Source organism: Apium graveolens, chromosome 6 (genome assembly GCF_009905375.1).
Source record: "Apium graveolens cultivar Ventura chromosome 6, ASM990537v1, whole genome shotgun sequence".
NCBI classification, from domain to species: Eukaryota; Viridiplantae; Streptophyta; class Magnoliopsida; order Apiales; family Apiaceae; genus Apium; species Apium graveolens.
Genome location: NC_133652.1, coordinates 58,831,406 through 58,850,277, shown reverse-complemented (window position 1 = coordinate 58,850,277; position 18,872 = coordinate 58,831,406). Strand labels below are relative to the sequence as shown.

Below are 18,872 nucleotides of genomic sequence, written 5' to 3'. Positions count from 1 at the left end.
CCACTAATGGTATCATTGCCAGGCATGGGAGATCACATTTAGGGTTGTGTTGCTTTTGAGTGATAGTATCCGGGTTCAATAATGATGCGAATAATTATTGAAAATTCAAATTGACATCCACTCAAAAACAAAATTGTTCCATTTTCCAAAGATTTTTCACGTGTTGCTTGTATTCAAGAAAAAATTGATAACAAAACCATCTCCTGTGAAAGTTGCCATTAAATGCCCAAATTGTTTTTGGAGCGAATTCAAGGAGATATATGTAGACCAATAACCCCATCTAGTGGGTCATTTCAGTAATTTATGGTACTCATTGATGCATCAACAAGATGGTCACATGTTAGTTTATTGTCCACTCGTAATGTGGCTTTTGCACGACTCCTTGCTCAAATAATTCGATTGCGAGCACAATTTCCTGATTATAATATAAAGAAAATAAGATTGGACAAAGCAGGAGAATTTACATCCCAATCTTTTAAAAATTATTGTATGTCTATTGGGATAGAAGTGGACCATTCTGTTGCCCACACATACACTCAAAATAGTCTTGCTGAGTCTTTCATTAAAAGGCTACAACTAATTGCGAGACTATTACTTATGAGAACAAATTTACCAACTACTTCCTGGGGATATGCAATATGACATGCGGCTTCTTTAGTCCGGTTATGACCGACTTCTTATCATAAATATTCCCCAATGTAACTGGTAAATGGTCAAGAACTAAATATCTCTCACTTAAAAAATTTTGGGTGTGGAGTTTATATTCCAATATCCCCTCCCCAACGAACAAAAATGGGACCGCAAAGAAGATTAGAGGTATATATTGGATTTGATTCTCCTTCCATTATAAAATATTTGGAGCCCAAGATTGGAGATTCATTCACGGCAAGATTTGTCGATTGTCAATTGATGAGACAGTTTTTCCTGCATTAGGGGGAGATAAGACAAATTTTGAAAAATAAAAGCAAGAAATTTTGTGGAATAAAATACCCTTGTCTCATTATGATCCTCGAATAAATCAATGTGAACTTGAAGTTCAAAAGATTATATACCTACAAGAAGTTGCAAATAGATTGTCTGATGCATTTACTGATGTCAAGAATGTAACAAAATCACATATACCGGCTGTTAATGTTCCTTGTAAAATTATACTTCCTGAAGAAGATAATAAAATCATGCTAGCAACTGAGTCTAAGGTATGCCAGAAGCGTAGTAGACCTATTGGATCCAAGGATAAAACTCCTAGAAAAATAAGGAAACTTGATAAGAAAGTTGGAACATCAAATGACATCATAAATTTGATCACTAAATAAACGTCTTCCAAGGATGATCAAACAACTGAAATTATTGATAATGAAGAGATCTCGATAAATTATGTCATTTCAGGAAAGAGGTGGAACAGAAAAGAAATTGTCATGGATGATATATTTGCATATGCAGCTGCACTTGACATTTCTGAGGAAATCGAGGATCATGAGCCTAGATCGATCTATGAATGTAAAAGAAGAAATGGTTGGCCAAAGTGAAAAAAAGCAATTGAAGCAGAATTGAAATCACTTGAAAAACGCCAAGTTTTTCGACCTATTGTCCAAACACCTGCAGGTGTAAAACCCGTTAGATATAGATGGGTAATTGTTCGTAAAAAAAAATGAAATTGTGAGATACAAGGCATGCCTTGTTGCTCAAGGCTTCTCATAAAGACCTGGAATTGATTACGAGGAAACTTATTCCCCGGTAATGGATGCAACAACATTCAGATTTTTGATAAGTTTATCAATTCTAGAAGGGCTCTGAATGAATTTAATGGATTTTGTGACTGCCTACTTGTATGCGTCACTCGATAGTGACATTTACATGAAGATCACTGATGGATTAAAAATGCGTGAAGTATATAGTTCAAGACCCGGAGAGATTTACTCAATTAAATTACAAAGATCATTATACGAATTGAAACAATCGGGTCATATGTGGTACAATCGTCTCAACGAATATCTTTTGGAAGATGGATATACTAATAATGTAATATGTTCATGTGTTTTTATTAAAAGGAAAAATTGGGATTTACTATCATTATAGTATATGTTGCTGATTTAAACATCATTGGAACTCTAGATGAACTCCATGAGACGATTGGGCAAAACAAAACTCTGCATTGGTTTTCAAGTTGAACATTTATCTAAGGAATCTTTGTCCACCAGTCTTTATATATTGAAAAAAATTCTTAAACGGTTTATTATGGATAAGGCATATCCTGTGTGTACACCCATGATTGTACGATCATTTGAAAAGAATAAGGATCCATTCCGCCCAAGAGAAAAGGGAGAAGAAATTCTCGGTCCTGAAGTAATCTTTTGTTTTTCCCAGTTCTTCCACTTCTATTTTTCTTCTTCTTACTTGCATCTTCAATCTTGGTTTCTTTGACAGGAGTCTTGGTACTTTGGTTGTCCATAAGATTTTCTTCAGCCTTGGAAGATTGAATTGAATCTGCATTCTTCTTTTCATTATCCTCATTTGCAATTTCTTACTTGATAATCAATTCTTCTTCACTGAAGTTTACCTCACAAGTCTTAAATACTGGTGACCCAACATTTTTCAGCATTGCTGGAACATTTTCACTCTTTGTTGCTTTTCCTCTGTCACCAGTATTTTTTTTTGTTGTTTAAGGTATTATAATCAAGACCAATGGCAATGTTTGTACATGGTTTATTTTTCTCATGGTACTGACCAACCAATTCAAATGCATTCTTGAAGGACTTCAACTTTACTTCACTTTTCTCCAGTTTTTCTCTTAGCACACCCTCAATCTCATTTGCACACTTGAGCTTGTTTTTCAGATAGCCATTTTCTTGTTTTAAGGCTTTAAGCTCCACTATCAACAATTCAGCTTCTTGTTTTTCACTTTCAAGCTTCTCATTTAACTTTGTTAATCTACTAACTTCTTCACTAGCAGCAACCATGCTTGTATGAATGTGAAACATTTCTGTGCTCATTTTTTCAACAGTTTCCTTATATTGATTCTCATTTAAATCAGTGGAGGTAAGAGTTGGTACCTTTGATTTAGAAGAGGATGATTCTCCTTGCTCCAAGGCCATGAGTGCATAGTTTCTAAGTTCTTCATCTTCATCATTTTCAGAATCATCCCAACTTTTACCTTCTACAATATAAGCTTTGCTTTGCTATTTCATCAGAAGAGCTTCATACTTTGCTTCAAGTTCATGATAAGCCTTATCTTTCTTTGCCTTCTTGGGTTTCTTGCATTCTGTAGCAAAATGGCCTAGTTCATCATGGCTGAAGTACCATATATTAGATCTGTCAACAGATCCAGTTTTGTAACCACTTTTGTTATCAGAATTGTACTTCCCTATCTCTTTCTAGCTGCTGTCTTTGTTAAAAGACTGTCCTTTACTTTTGAAGTATCTTGGCTTCCTTACTCTAATGTTGGAGAATTTTCTAGCCAGATAGGCCATTGACTGATCTAGCTCATCCACTTCTTCAAGAGTGTAGAACTCATCTTTTTCCAATTCTAGTATGACTTGCTCCTGTAAATCAATTGTTCTCTGCTCACTTGTTGAGCAACTGAGGTATGAGATCTGGGTTCATCATTGGATGTTTGGCCTTCATTTACTATTAAAGCACTTGAACCATCTACAACATGTCCTTGGCCAGATCTCAATAATTGCCTTTGAATCATCTCTAGTTCATAGGTTTTGAGAATTCCATATAGAACTTCCAGAGTTATCCAGCTCAAGTCTCTCCCTTCCCTGATTGCTGAGATTTTCTGTTCTAAATGATCAGGAAGAGTGAGCAAGAACTTTAGATTCACCTCTTCAGCTTCATAGTACTTGTCATGAAGCTGCAAGTCATTTATCAGCTTACTAAATCTTTCAAACACTTCAGTAATGCTTTCCTTAGGCTTAGCCATAAAACCCTCATACTGCGAAATCAATATTCTTCTTTGATTAGATCTAACTTCCTCAGTTCCTTCACAGAGTATTTCAATCTTCTCCCATATTTTCTTAGTAGTGTCGCAATTGACAATGTTGTTGTACATCACATTGTCAAGTCACTCAATCAATATCAATTGTAAGCTGTTGTCTAGAGAGACTTTCTCCTTTTCAGGGTCGGAATACTCAGCTGGATCTTTAGGAGCATAATAAGCTGGTATGACCATGTCTCCATCTGTAGATTCCTCAACTCTTACCATAGGAGTGAAGGGTCCATTCTTGAGAATCTGAACATAGAGTGGATTGGCCATCTTGATAAACAACATCATTTTCTTTTTCCAAAGTGTGTAGTTAGCTTTGTCAAAGGCAGGGATTTTGATGCTACTGATTTTCTGTGTATTCATTCTTCCAAGATCTTTAATCTGTTTTCTTTCAGATTTTGCTTTGATACCACTTGTTAGGTAATGAAACACACACAGGGGGGGTGTAAATGTGTTTTTCTGATTTTAGGTATTTCTTGAAAAATAATGGTTGAACAAAGTAAATTAAATCTTGTATAGAAAAGTGTTCATATAGAAATTAAACTTGCATAAAATAAAGAACACATATCTTCAAAACTCACTTAATTTTTTTATTAAAAATTAAGATGCTTTGCTACAAAATTTCTAAGCTCTTCGAAGTTAAAGAGCTCAGCTTCTTCTCGAGAGTGTTACAAGAATTTTTATCTAAATTGTTACCGCTAACTAGAGGACCAGTGTTAACTTTATAGCACTAGTTTACTGCTGGTTTACATAGTGGATAATAAACATGCTATTAGCTTTTCTAAACTGTCACTTGTCATTTCTATTTATAGAAAAGCAAATCTTCCATTTCTGGCTTAGCATATCTTTAGTATCCCGTGTTTACTTTAATCTTCCTCTCTCAGTTAATCTTTGCCATTGATCTTGCACACACTTCAAGCTGCTTTTTGTAGACATGTCAATCCAGCTGTTGGATTGTTTGTTGATTGTTTATCTTGAATATTAAACTGATCTGTAATTCTGTACTTTGAGACTGTACTTCCAGATCTCCAGTTTGATTCATTTGAACACTTGATATCTCGATAAGTACAAAGGTTTATCGAGATCTCTTGTACTCCATAATAAGTTTAGCTTGTAGAGGTCTTCGGCTTATAGAGATCTCTAGTCTTCATAACTTTACTTGTCTTGTAGATATCTCTCAGTTCTCGAATGGATATAGACTTGTCGCTAACTCTGAGTTCTCTAGTGAAAAAATGACTTGTCGATATCTTTTTGAATTCTCGAGTAGCTTTCCTGACTTCTCTACACCCGGTGGATATTGCTTATCTGTTGAGTAGATATTGCTCATCAGTCGAGTAGATGTATAGCTTATCTGTCGAGTAGATATTGATCATCCGTCGAATAGATGTTATTCATCCATCGAGTGGATTTATAGCTCATCTATCAAGTAGATATTGCTTATTCATCGGTACTCTCTGGAGTTTGAATGACTTCTCGATAAGTCATTCTGGAGTTCTCGAATGACTTCTCTATAACATTAAATATGTGACTTGTAGAGATCTTGACTTAGAACATTTTTCTCCAAACAGATCTATTCAACTCCAAGCTTCTTCAAAATTCTTCTGAGGCATGATCTTCTTGATCTTCTTCCAGATAGAATCCTTAGGCTTGATACTGTTTTAGGAAAAAGACTCCAGTCTGCTCCTTTGCATTTTTATAGACTTTAAGTGTTACATGTACATAATACAAATTTAGATAACAATACAACTAACTTAGGGTTGACCCCAAGCTTAACTGATTACTGAAAATAACTATTCATTAATCTTCCACTCAGATCATAGATGCTAATGACATTGTTAGCTCCAGTAATCTTTGACATCATCTATTATATATTACATTGATCTTCTTCAAGATAGAATTCTTAGACTTGATACTGTTTTAGGAAAAAGACTCCAGTCTGCTCCTTTGTATTTTTATAGACTTTAAGTGTTACAAGTACAAAATACAAATTTAGATAACAATAAAACTTACTCAGGGTTTACCCCAAGCTTAACTGATTACTGAAAATAACTGTTCATTAATCTTCTACTCAGATCATATGTCCATTTGACTTGCTTCATACTTTGATCAGAGATGCTAATGACATTGTTATCTCCGGTAATTTTTGACATCAACAATTATATATTACATAAGGGTTTTTGATAGCATTAGTCTTCGTTAAGGGTATGACCATTCTAGATTAACCAATTAAGCATTTAGTTGAGTATGCTCTACGAGTATGATGTTTAAAAGGACAGGACGAGTAGATGTGTAAAAACACCCTACATTTGGTTCAAGTATTTCAGGTAGAGTGGGCAATTTCGTACAAGACACGAAAATAATGAATTTGGGCTGACCTTTGTGGTTAACGAAATTATACAGATAAATTTATTATCGGTTTTGAGTTTACCTTGAAGTACGCCACACGAAATGAAGATACACGAAATAAATAATATTTAAATTTTACGAATTCATATTTAAATATAATATTTACATAAGTTAAATACAAAATAGTTTCAAATTTTAAGTTTCAGTAGACTTGATCACAATTGATTCTTTATGACATATTGATTTAAAACTCGATCGGTAAAAAATTTATATTTAAATATTTTTATTTATTTATTAGTATTTCTATTTTATTCAAAATTTACATGAACGCGACGCGAAACATAGACGAAATGAAGGTAAATGAAATGAAATGATGCGAATCTTTAATGGTTTGGGTTTTATTTTGGCATTACGTACACGAAACACGAAAGTACACGACATGCAAGTATACGAAATGAACGAATTGCCGGGTCTAATTTCAGCAATAAACCATATTATGTGTTTGATACAGTGATATGAAAGTAGAGAACATGAAACAATTGTAATGTCTACAAACTATAAAGAAATTTTGTTTATAACTGACTTCGAGAGACTTCTACTAATCTTTGCATAAAAGAAAACACACCTCACTTTTAACACTTTATTTTTTTCCATATACAATCCATGTATATCGACTAAACGTCACTGAGGCGGTTTCACTCATTTATGTCATCACTCATTTATGTCATGCTGTCTCTAAAGTATATAATAAATAACAATCGCCTAAAATAGTATATGATATTTATGTAGTGGTGGTATAGCTGTCACAGTTGTACAATTGCTACAGTAATTTTTGACCATTCCTACTAACCATTTTATCTCTAGTAAAACCTTCATAAATTAATAATCTCTATAAAATAATGATTTTCTCCGGTCCCGGCTTGGACCAGTTCAAAAAATAATCAATTTCCATAAAATAATTAGTTAATACTTTTTATAAACTCTTGATAACGTAATTCTATTTAATTTATATAATTAAAATATATGTTTTTTAATATTGAAAGCAATCTTTAAATTTATCAATATTAATTTACGTTTAAGTAATACCTCTCTAAATTAATATAATTCTAAATTAATAAATTCCTCGGTCCCAACTCTATCAATTTATAGAGGTTTTAGTTTATATAAATCAGCATTCGACTCTGATTTGTCCGGCAAATAATTAACTTGGCCAGTTATTTGTAAAATCGTAGGTTTGGATTGCTCTCTCCATAATCTTCATTATAATCCTTCAATTCAAATTTGAAATTTGAGTCATTCACATTAACAGCCTCCCAACTGAAAATCAAAGTTTTAGTGTGATCCGTGCTAGCAACATAAAATTTTAATTCACAATTTAGTAGGGGTAAGAAATAACTAAAAAAAATCGAAACCGATAAATGGTTAACCAAACCGAAAAAACCGTTACGATTCGGTTAAAAACCCGAAAAAACGGTTTAGTGGATTTTTTTTATTTGGCGAAATATATTATGCATACGAAAGTACCCGATACAAAATGATTATCATTCCTACAAACCACAAAGGAAATTTGTTTATATCTAACTTCGGTAGCCTCTACTAACTTTCGCATGAAAGCAAACAAGCCTCGTCGCATGAAAGCAAACAAGCCTCGTATTTCACTTCCTTATACGATTCATGTTTATCAACTGAACGTCGGCAGTTTCACTTTATCTACGTCGATGCTATCTCTAAAGCTTATAATAAATAAGTATAGCCTGAGATGGTATAAAATATTTATGAAGCAAACGGTTTAGCCATCCATGGTTGAACTGCCACATTAATTTTTTGCATTTTGTAGTGATCATTTTATCTTTATGAATCGGCATTCAACTTTAATCAGTCTTGCATATTAACTTGGTCATTCTTTTTGCAAAATCAGAGGTTTGGTTTGCTGTCTCCCCAATCTAGTAGTTATTTTTATTATAATCCTTGAATTCCAATTTGAAATGTAAGACACTCACAATGGAAGCCCTCCCACTTCTGTACATAATCCATGGTTGATTAGTGGTCTTTGTATTTTCAGTGCATCTGAATATTCCTTATGATAGCTGTACATATTTATTATCTTATTTTATCTCCACTTCGGTTTCACGCCTTGTTGCTTATATCAATAATTATATGATGATTAATGTCTTAATGCTTAGATTTCATTATGCTTCTCTCGCTTTACGAAGACAGGTTCCGCGTGCTCAAGTTACTGCACTATTGTTAAAAGAGTGACGCTGCAGATACTGGTTATGATCTGATGATCTCTCTCCCAGAATGGTGAGGACAGACAACTAAGACTTTCTATCGCGAGGAGAAATTGACTTATCTGTTCATTCAACAAACCCACAACATCCTGACAGCCATGTCCTACCATCACTAGATCGCCAAAGGTCAATCTTGTCCCTCCTTGATGTGTTTCAACACACATTCTCTGATGACATTGGAATCTCTGGATGGATGAACATAGATGAACTCCTTAACAACGTTTGGACAGAAGAAGAAATTCAAGCTTCTGAACAAACACTTCTTCCCAGCCCCGATATTGCCCTCAGTGCTGCTGCCCCCATGGGAGCAGCCATTGTCCCCACAGCTGCAGCCACAACCAATATTAATCCACAGTTCATCCCTTCAAACGAAGAGATGACCCTCGAGGATTTTCTTATCATGGCTGGTGTGGTGCGGGCACATGATCGTTCTCCTCCTCTGCAGCAGTCATGTGTGTCATACTAGAACAACAATAATACAACCGTTGGATCTGGGACCTCTGGTTGTATGGTTAGGCTTGTCATTGCTTCATGAGGTAGAAATGTACCAGCTTATCAGAAACTGCTGGAAAAAAGCGTCAAAGATCCATCATCAGCTGCGATTGCAAGAAAACATAGGGGATACCAACCACGTGATGGTGGATTTAGGCAGGGGTCAGCCGCTACTCCAGTTTCCTCTGACAGTATCGGGGGAAATAATTCCGACAGTGTGAATAATTTTGATATAAATGTCAATTTTGCGGACAAGTCCAGTCATCCGGCAGCCAAAGAGGTGTCGAGAAAGCAGCAGCGTCGCCTAATCAAAAACAGAGAATCTGCCTCCAGGTCAAGGGCTAGGAGAGAGGTACCGTCTCTTTTCACTGAGATAAATTTACCGTAAAGAATAACATAGAAGATGCAAAGTAATGGAAAAACTGATAAAAATAACGGATTTTTTTAAAAAAATAACCAAAATAACCATTCTGAAAAAAGGCCAATTTTAACCGATTGAATACTTTACTGTCAGTTGGGTATCCCAATTTGTATAAGATACTCCACTGGTAGTTGGGTATCATATATGGGATACTCCACTGACAGGTGGGTATCCCATCGGCTAAAGTTGGTCAAATTTTCAGAAAATGGTCATTTTTGTTAATTTTATATAAAAAATAGGCTAAACTTGTCTTTCACCCGAAGTAATGCTTTGTGAAGGGGTTGTAAAAGAAATTGGTTTTTTCTATTTAAGTATTATGTTTCCCTATTTAAATATTTTAGCTTTAAACCATGGTTTGGAAAATGTCTAGACCAAGTCTGTTTCTAAAGTTATTTTACATAATTTCTGGTTGGCAAGGCGTATACTCGTGATTTAGAAGCCCAACTGCACGCGCTAAAAGCAGAGAAGGCACGCCTGCAAAAAAAATGGTATGCAAGACCGTGGCTACAACTTTGTTTCTTCAAAACTAATCTATATGTTTGTTTATAGTTCTCTTGTTGACTAATGCCTAATAGATTAATATTTTTCTTGCATTTGTAAGCAGCAAGAGATGAAGAGGATGAAGCAGCAAGTATGTTGAGCACACACTAATCACTTCATAGAACAAATTGCAATACACAGATACATGGTAATTTTTCATTCAATGGAAATGTATACCTTCACATTTTCATGAATCAATTTAACATTTGCAGAACTTCGTGCAGGAAATGGACGAGGTCATGAAAACTAGCAAGGGAAAAGACGGAAAGAAGGGGCTCAAAAGGAGCTCGAGCTCGTTGTACTGAACCAAGACCGAAGCCAATATTCCCCTAATAAAATCTGTTCTGCTGCTGTGCACTCATGTTCTAGTGCAATGTCGTATTTCGCTCATCGTATTGCTGTGCTTCGATTTGTGGTTCTCCAAAAACTGAGAAAGCATGTAGACTGTAGTTGTCTTTCAATTTGGTGCTCGTTAGGATGCCTTGCTGCACATCTTTTAGAGGATTGTAAAATAAATAAATGTCATGCAATGTGTTACTATTGTGTGGATAAAATAAACAAATGTTAAGTAAGAAAGGTGTACTTTGTTGAATAATTTAGAGTTAATTTCACTTTGTATTCCTTCACTTTCAACTTAATGCAGGTTAAGAAATTTAATTATATGCAAAATGCATCTCTTAGATTTCTATACTATTAGAATAACCATTCCTTAGCCAACTTTATGTCAATTTTGACCATTAAGTAACGGTTGACTAGGGGTAAAACGGAGATAATACATATAAAATATTTAAATGAAATAATAATAAATTGGAAATATTAGAAAAAATATAATGATTTTTTAAAAAAATTGAATCAAGTGTTAAATCGATTTAAGCATATTTTAAAAATAATAATATTTTTTTGAGTTTTTCTATTTAAATATTTCGTCTTTAACATATTAAACTTAAATCATATTTTGATATATTTATAATTATCACACATGTTATAAAAATTTGTATATATATACTCACACTATACAAAAATTAACTATAATTTTTACTTTTTATTTTACATTTATTTTGAATTTTTAATATATTTTTTATATTTTTTATACATAATATCTCCATTTTACCCATAGTCAACCGTTAACGATCAAAATTAACGAAAAATCGGGCTGAGGGTTAGTCATTGTAAGGATATGAAAATCTAAGGGATGCATATTACATATAATTAAAGTTCTTGACCCAATTCGGATTATGCTGAAACCGAAGCAATGCAAAGTGATATTAACTCTACAATTTAAGTTAGTTATAGTTTATTATATTTAAAAAAGTCTGACGCGGTTATTTGAAATGTCGCATTGTGTGCTGTGATTTGTTAGATCAATTTGTACAAAAAAATATTTTTTATAAGAAATATTAAAATGATTAAAGTTCTAGCAGGGAATAGCCTAGCAACATATAAAAAATTTACTTCACAATTTAGACCGCATAAGGAATTTTATTTATATCTAATTTCACTGGACCTCTACTTAGGTAACAAAAACATGTCTCACTTTTCACACTTTATTTTGGTTCCACACATGATTTATGTTTATCAACTAAACATTATTGTGACATTTTCATTTATTTATGTGATGTTATCTCTAATGTATTTAATCAATAACTGTTGACTAACATAGTATACGATATTTATGAAGTAAATTGTTTAACTGTTCACACTTGTATAATTATCGCCGTAGTTTTTGACTTTTTGTAATGATCGTTTCATTTATATAAATTTGCATTAGACTTTGATCAATCTGGCACCACTTCTTTGCAAAATCAGAGGTTTGGTTTGCTCTCTAGGTCATTTACATTGTAAGCCTCCCAACCAAGGTACTGTTTAAACATGGGGTTTCGATTATTAATAAGGGTTATAGATATAATTAATACTCTGTTCTTCAAAACAAGTGTTGTTTTAATTACAGCGCACGTATTTTAAGGTGCACAGAACTATCATATACCCATTTTTTCTTAATTTCATCTTTTAATGAATAAAAATTTAAATGTAATAATTTTATTAAAAAAAGAGAATTGTATAAATTATATATGGAAGTCACTTTTTTGTACACCATAAAATATGCGCCCAAAGTCCAAACGACTTATTTTGAGATGAAGGGTTATGCATTTTATAAATTTATGTTGGATTTCGAGGAATAAACGCAGCGGAAACAATGTTTAAAATTGTAAAAACCAGAAAAATCGAAACTCAACGCACGATCAAAGCGAAAAGATGATATTTAATTCGTGGTTAAGATGTTTACCTTTAAAAGTTTTACGATTCTAGTTGTCTAATGGAGGTCCAAGCTTTCAACAATCACTATGTATCCTGTCGCGAAACGATCTACCCCTTGAAGGTATCCACACGAATGATCAAATGAAGGATGAGTGTGTCCTCGTAAATCAGAAGCCGCCTTTTCTCTCTCTTTCTTTCTCAAGTTGCTAGGGTTTGTGTTTTTATCTTATAAAAAATGCACAACCCGCTTAAAAAAATATTATATAGGCAAGATAAAAAGATTTAAAACCCTAAACTAATATAGAGTTTTAATAAATCCGAAAATCATAGTTATTATTAATCAAGTCTTACCTAATCACCTAATAACTCAATTTCGGATTTAATAGTAACTTCAAATTTCTTATTTTTTTAATTAATTAAGTGTTACTTAATTAATAACAAATTATTCGAATTACTTATATTTAATTTAAATCCAAATTTAAATTAAATAATTCTCCAATCATTATTTGTGTGACCCTTTAGGTTATTATTACGTTGGCAACAATTTTAAATCTAATTTAAAATCGTAAACAATGAGTGGCATCTAGTAATACCTCATTGCTACACAAGTAATAATAATTAAATCGGTGATCGATAAACCTTTCGTGAATAATGTACAATTTAATATAATCCTTTTAACCAAATATTATATATTAAACTTGAGGCATGTTATGTGTCATCTTCTTCATGGTTTAATCCAGGTTTCCTTGATCAATGAGTATACTATCATTGCAAACCAACATTTGAGCACGGCGCCACGCATTTCATAATCTAGCTCACATAAAAGGCCAATAATATCTCTCCAAAATTATGAGGGTTAAATCTTTTCTAGATCATTCATATTTTTCACACAATTTCTAATACACCCGAAGTTCACTTTTATCATTACCCGGTCAAAGGAAACTTTTGATGTAATCAAAGTATATTAATAATAATAATTTCAAGTCGAAGGAACATTTCATAATTATCACTGTGAGCATTACTTATGACACAACAGACATGTAGAATCTCACATTGGGTCTATCAAACACTATGTATGTTTACATCTACTTGTGTTTTCGACTTTAGTATCTTTATACCTATGATCAAAGAGATGTGATCATTAGTCAACAAAAATACTAGTCTTAATGCATTATTATTATCCCTTAATAATAATACTCGAGTAGGGATATTTGGGAATATTGATACTATTCACATAATCTCATTTGTATGTCACGTACTTAGAGATATATAATTCGTATAATATTCCAAGGACATTTATTAATCTAATATTTATATCGCAGTAAATTAAGACTTAGTAAATTATTAAAAGAATAATTGATGGAACATGAACATTAATAATCCAAATGTCATAAATAAAATATAACAGTGTTGTTTCTAGGACACAAACACTAACAATTTAGTGTAGCGGATCTTGATTATTGAGACTTGTTTTGTACAGAGTAGTGTTGGTTTGAGCTTTTCGAACATTGTCGACTCGAATTTCAATCTCCAAAAATAAGTTTATTCAAACTCGAACCCGAGTTTAATGGTGTTTACAGTCCGGGTACAAGTCTATAAGTTCTAACTTCTATGTGCATGGGATATGTTTGGCCATTCTAACTTTAGGCGCCGGTCAACAACAAAAGGTTATGAAAAAAAGTATACGATGAAAATTAAGAGTTTTATGTAAAAGTTAGAACTCTGAATTGGGAATTATATGGGTAGCGCGCGTAAAAACTCTGTGCATTTCATTCCGTGTAAGAACATATGGACCCGTTTGCTTCATAAATTCATCAATTCATTTATTGAATCATTGGCTTTAATTACTATTCACACTAAATCAATATTTTTTCATAGATTTTATGCACCCATGCAACTTCATCAATTAATCAATTACTATTTCTCAAATAAATAATATATAATCTCAACTATCCAACTTATTAATATAGATTTAAGATTATATATTTATTATCTTACTTAAAAATATAGATTAAATATTATATATTTAACTTCATCTCTATGTCTTACAAATAATATTTTTGAAAGTAATAATATGTTGTAGATAATATTTTATTTTCTTGTTAATATTGTTGATAGTTTTAGATTTTCGATTAGAATTTCGTTGACTCATCTTCTAATACGTGTCTTGATCTAAATTTATTAATTGAATTTATATTTATAAAATAACATTATTTTTATAAAATTATAGTAATCTCAAAATCATTTTCATTTTTTAAAAATATACAAGAGAAATTTTGTAGTAATGAATTCAAAAAAATTATTTCGTTTCCATTTCATTCTTTAAAATTTTTTGTGAAAAATGAACACAAAGAATTATATTTAAAAGTAGTTGTAATATATTAAAATTAAAAAAAATAGAGCAAGTTGTATCAGAAATGCCGGAACATGTCTAAAAAAAAGGTGAATATGGGAGCTCCATCAATTATTAAATATCTTATTAATGAATCAAAGGAGCATCAATTTTTGATACATTTGATTTACTACATTTACATACTATATTTTTCTGGGTCAATTGAAAAAGCTATTCAATCAATGAAAATACAGTTTTGATACATATGCTCTAAGCATATAAGTAATAAAAAGTTTCATTAATTGAGATCAATATTTAAATTATGACTACAGTAACACAAGTACCGTAAAAACTTATTTTATGAGAAGAATATTTTTTGTATGGTTCTAAAGTACAACTTATATATGAGAAATGATGGAGGTCCCGTCCCGAAAAATATTCAACTTATGGAAATAATATATTATATTTTTATTTTAAAAAAATAAAATCTAAAAAATTAGGTAACTATATTTTATAAAATATTTAAAGTGCTTATCGATTTTCCCTCCCCTCATATCAAAAATTGAATATGACCATAGGAGTACGATTCAAATTCAATAGATGGAAGTATAGTTATTCTATCATAGAATAACTATATTAAGCTGATTCTTCACCTACATGGCAGAAAAGGTGAGTACATAATTAAGGGCCCGTTTGGGGTTTATTTTAGAAAGTGCCTGATATGAACGTGATAACTTTTATGTTATTTAAATGTTTGGATAATTTCATGTATAAGTTACTTATAAGTTTATAATGTGTTTGGTAAATTGTAACTTAAAAGTTATAATTTTTTAAAAAGATAATAAAATATAAATTATAAATTATATAAATTAATAATTTTAATACATGAATATAATGAATAAAAATCTAAAATTTAAAATCTAAAAACAAGTAATAAAATTATATGATTGGAATGAGTTTTGAAATAAAATTAAAATCAAAGATAACTAACTATCATTTAAAATTTTAAATGTACAAATTTCATATCCAAAATTTTCATCAAATTAATTTTAGAAAAAATAATATTATAAAAATATTTATTATATCATACAAGTTTTAAACTAATATAAATTTAAAAGGAAGAAACTAGGAGACAGAATAAATCATGAGTTGTGATAAAATGAAAATGAAGAATGGAAAGGAAATGTTAGGATTTCTAACATTCCATATATGGCTCAAAATGGATTATATGTGACCGATTAGTTAATCTGTCAAACACCTAAGTAAATAGTGATAACTCCGGTGAGCGGGCGGCTCCGTCCGTCGGCGTTCCTGGACCTTCTGTGCATGAAAGAGGTGTAGCTGCAGGTTGGACACCTGCAAAACAACACCGGAAGGGGGGTTTGGCTCCCACGGCGCCTCCGGTGTAAGAATAAGAACAGGCTTTGGAGAAGATGAAGGTATATATATATTTATGTAATTTAGAGGCTACTCTGTATGTGTTTATATGTGATGGCTGCTGTATGTTTTTGAGTGTATGTGAGTGTGTGAGTTCAAGAGAAATTATTTTCCAACCCCTAAACCCTTCAGCCTTGGGGGTATATATAGCCCCAAGGTAGGGTTTAGGGGTAGTTACCTCTAAATCTGGGCCGTTGGATCTTGGGACCAGAGGACGCCTGGCTTGGGTGGATTGCTTACATGTGTCCAGGGGAGGACCACCTCCAGAGTGTCCTAACGGCCCCTGACACGCGCCGTGCTTTTCTGGTGTGCTGATTGTTGATAGCTGTCATAGTCATGTGCCCACGTACCTTTGCTTGGCGGGTTATGGGATGTGCCTGTGCTTGCTGGGACCTCCCTCACTGTGGTTTTGGCCCTGATCCGGATCCGGGTATGCAGGCGGATCCGGATCCGGGAAGTAGGATAGGCCCGGGCCTGGGCTCCTATGCTTGATTGGCCTGAGAGAGGGGGGTCTTAGCAGGTCGGTTGATCCTGCCTCCCTTTAGTCCAGGTTGACACCTACCCGGGTCTATTATACCCTATCATTTGCCCCCCACACCCTTATGCAGATTTTCTGGATGAGGGAGTAGATTAGGATCGCATAATTGGCTTAGAGAAAAATTTCTGCCCCTGGTTGACCCCCAATCCGGATCTGGTGTGGTAGATGCCAATCCGGATTAAGGTAGAATAGTTACTTATGAAAAATTTATGCTCCTGGTTGCCCCCCAATCCGGATCTGGTGTAATTGATACCAATCCGGATTAAGGTAAAATAGTTGCTAAAGAAAAATTTCTGACCCTGGTTGCCCCCCAATCCGGATCTGGTGTAATGGATGCCAATCCGGATTAAGGTAGAATAGTTGCTTATGAAAAATTTCTGCCCCTGGTTGGCCCCCAATCCGGATCTGGTGTAATTGATACCAATCCGGATTAAGGTAGAGTGGTTGATGCCTTGGAAAAATTTCTGCTCCTGGTTGCCTCCCAATCCGGATCTGGTTTGGTAGATGCCAATCCGGATTAAGGTAGAATAGTTGCTTCAGAAAAAATTCTTGCTAGTGGTTGATCCCGGGTAGTCGTTCGGGATCCGGGAAGGTTGCTTCAGGTTCTGCCAAATTTTTAAGAATTTGTAACGTTTTTCGCTCAATTCCCCCCCATGAATTTGAATTTCGACAGTTGTTTTCCTAGAAAGTCGCCCCATAATGATTATGGGGTTTAATGCGGTTCAATGTGTATATATATATATATATATATTTTTTTTTATAACTGCTGGGTGAACCAGTGTTTGGGTGCCACGTGGCAGGGGAGTTACTCTCCGGGGCCTATAAAAGGCTGCCTCCCCCCTTCCATTTCATTTTTTATTTCCACCCAAAAAACGAAAAGTCTCATTGCCTTTTTATTCTCTCTTTCAAATCTCTCGGAGTTCTTCGAATCTTGGAGTTTCTTCGCCATTTCCACCGTCGTTCTGCCTTTTCTCGCTCTCGTGTTCAACAAATCTGTAAGCCTTTCTTCTTCTTGCTTTTTCCCTTTCGACTTCTTGCGCTTTATTTTCGAGTTTTTGTGTGCTCCGATTTAGTGGTAGAGTTGTTTTTGATTCATTTTTGTGGTGGACATGTTTGTTTTACGGTTTTGTGTGTTTAAATCTGTATTTTGTGTGTTGTTTGGGTTTGATTTCGGCTTTTTTACTTGTCAATTTTCTGGGTTTTGCAAAGTTGTTCTTCATGTTCTTGATAAGGAAATTTGTGTGTATATGTAAAGAGGGGTGGATTTTGCTGTTTGATTCTTGTGATAACTGTTTGTGGGTAATTGTTTTGATTTTGATCTGGGTTGGGGTGTAGGATCCGGATTTGGGGGAGGTTTATGGTAGGATTGTATAACTTAGGTTTTATCTGTTTTTGGTTGCTTTTGAGCCGGGCATGGGTATTTGCCATTGGGATCCGGGTATATGGGTTTTGTTTCAAGTTTTCTGTTTCTATGGATCCGGATCTGGGTTCTTGTCATCAAGATCCGGGTCCATTGTAGTTTGATTTTCTGGATTGTAGTTAACATGATCCGGATCGTTGATGTTTTTCCGGGTTGGACTTGCATTGGTGGTCCGGGTCATTAGGTTATGATAAAATTAACATAACGTACCTGATCCGGACCACTTAGTAAGAAAAATAAAATCTGTAGGGCACAGACTAACTGACCTTCAATTTAATAGGTATATGGTCCGGACCAAGGAGCGGGCTAGGAAAGTGTATAATTGCTATCCAAACTTTTCTGACGAAGAGAGTGATCCGGATTCATCTGGTAGAGAACAGATCCGGGGCGAGATGGTTAGAAAGGGGTCCGGGTCTGTGGGAACGATTACGAGCTTCCGGTTCAAGAGGCTCCCAGAGAACTCTGTCATTTTCACTCCGGATGGCCGTTGGTCCGATATTAAATATCACTTTGTTAGGAAGCCACCTGGGTTTGAAGATAGCATATACTATACCCGGGTCAGATATGAGAGGCACGAGGATGGCCACCCGGGCGATTATGATCAGGGTGCTCTTGAGGCAGCTTTTGCTTCGTTTGGGATCAACCGGGATCATTACCAGCTGAAGGATTTTCATGCTGAGGCTGACCCGGGTGATATGGACAAGGCGATCCGGGCTGCTTTTCAATTGACTAGTGATATTGCTTGGAGGTGGCCCGAACCGTATGAGAGGATCTTCCATCGTCCTGCGGATGGTTTTGTTCCGGTTTGGCTGGA

General features: G+C 34.0%; 1 protein-coding gene and 1 long non-coding RNA gene across 4 annotated transcripts in view; both read left to right on the top strand.

The window, feature by feature from the left end:
• The window catches only part of LOC141667608 (ABSCISIC ACID-INSENSITIVE 5-like protein 2), a 42,054-nt gene extending 31,458 nt beyond the window's left edge, over positions 1 to 10,596 (top strand). The window contains exons 4-5 of one of the 3 annotated variants that reach the window (XM_074474159.1): positions 10,140 to 10,166; positions 10,300 to 10,596. In XM_074474159.1, coding sequence (XP_074330260.1) covers positions 10,140 to 10,166; positions 10,300 to 10,380 — 108 coding nt within the window. In that variant the 3' untranslated portion in view covers positions 10,381 to 10,596. The remainder of the gene's footprint in view (positions 1 to 10,139; positions 10,167 to 10,299) is intronic. The other 2 variants (XM_074474158.1, XM_074474160.1) reach the window with 2 other exon arrangements.
• LOC141667609 (uncharacterized) lies at positions 7,961 to 10,104 on the top strand. The gene is made up of 3 exons (XR_012552688.1): positions 7,961 to 8,251; positions 8,599 to 9,466; positions 9,953 to 10,104. It is a non-coding gene; the product is annotated as an uncharacterized LOC141667609 (long non-coding RNA).
• Positions 10,597 to 18,872: the final 8,276 nt, after the last annotated feature.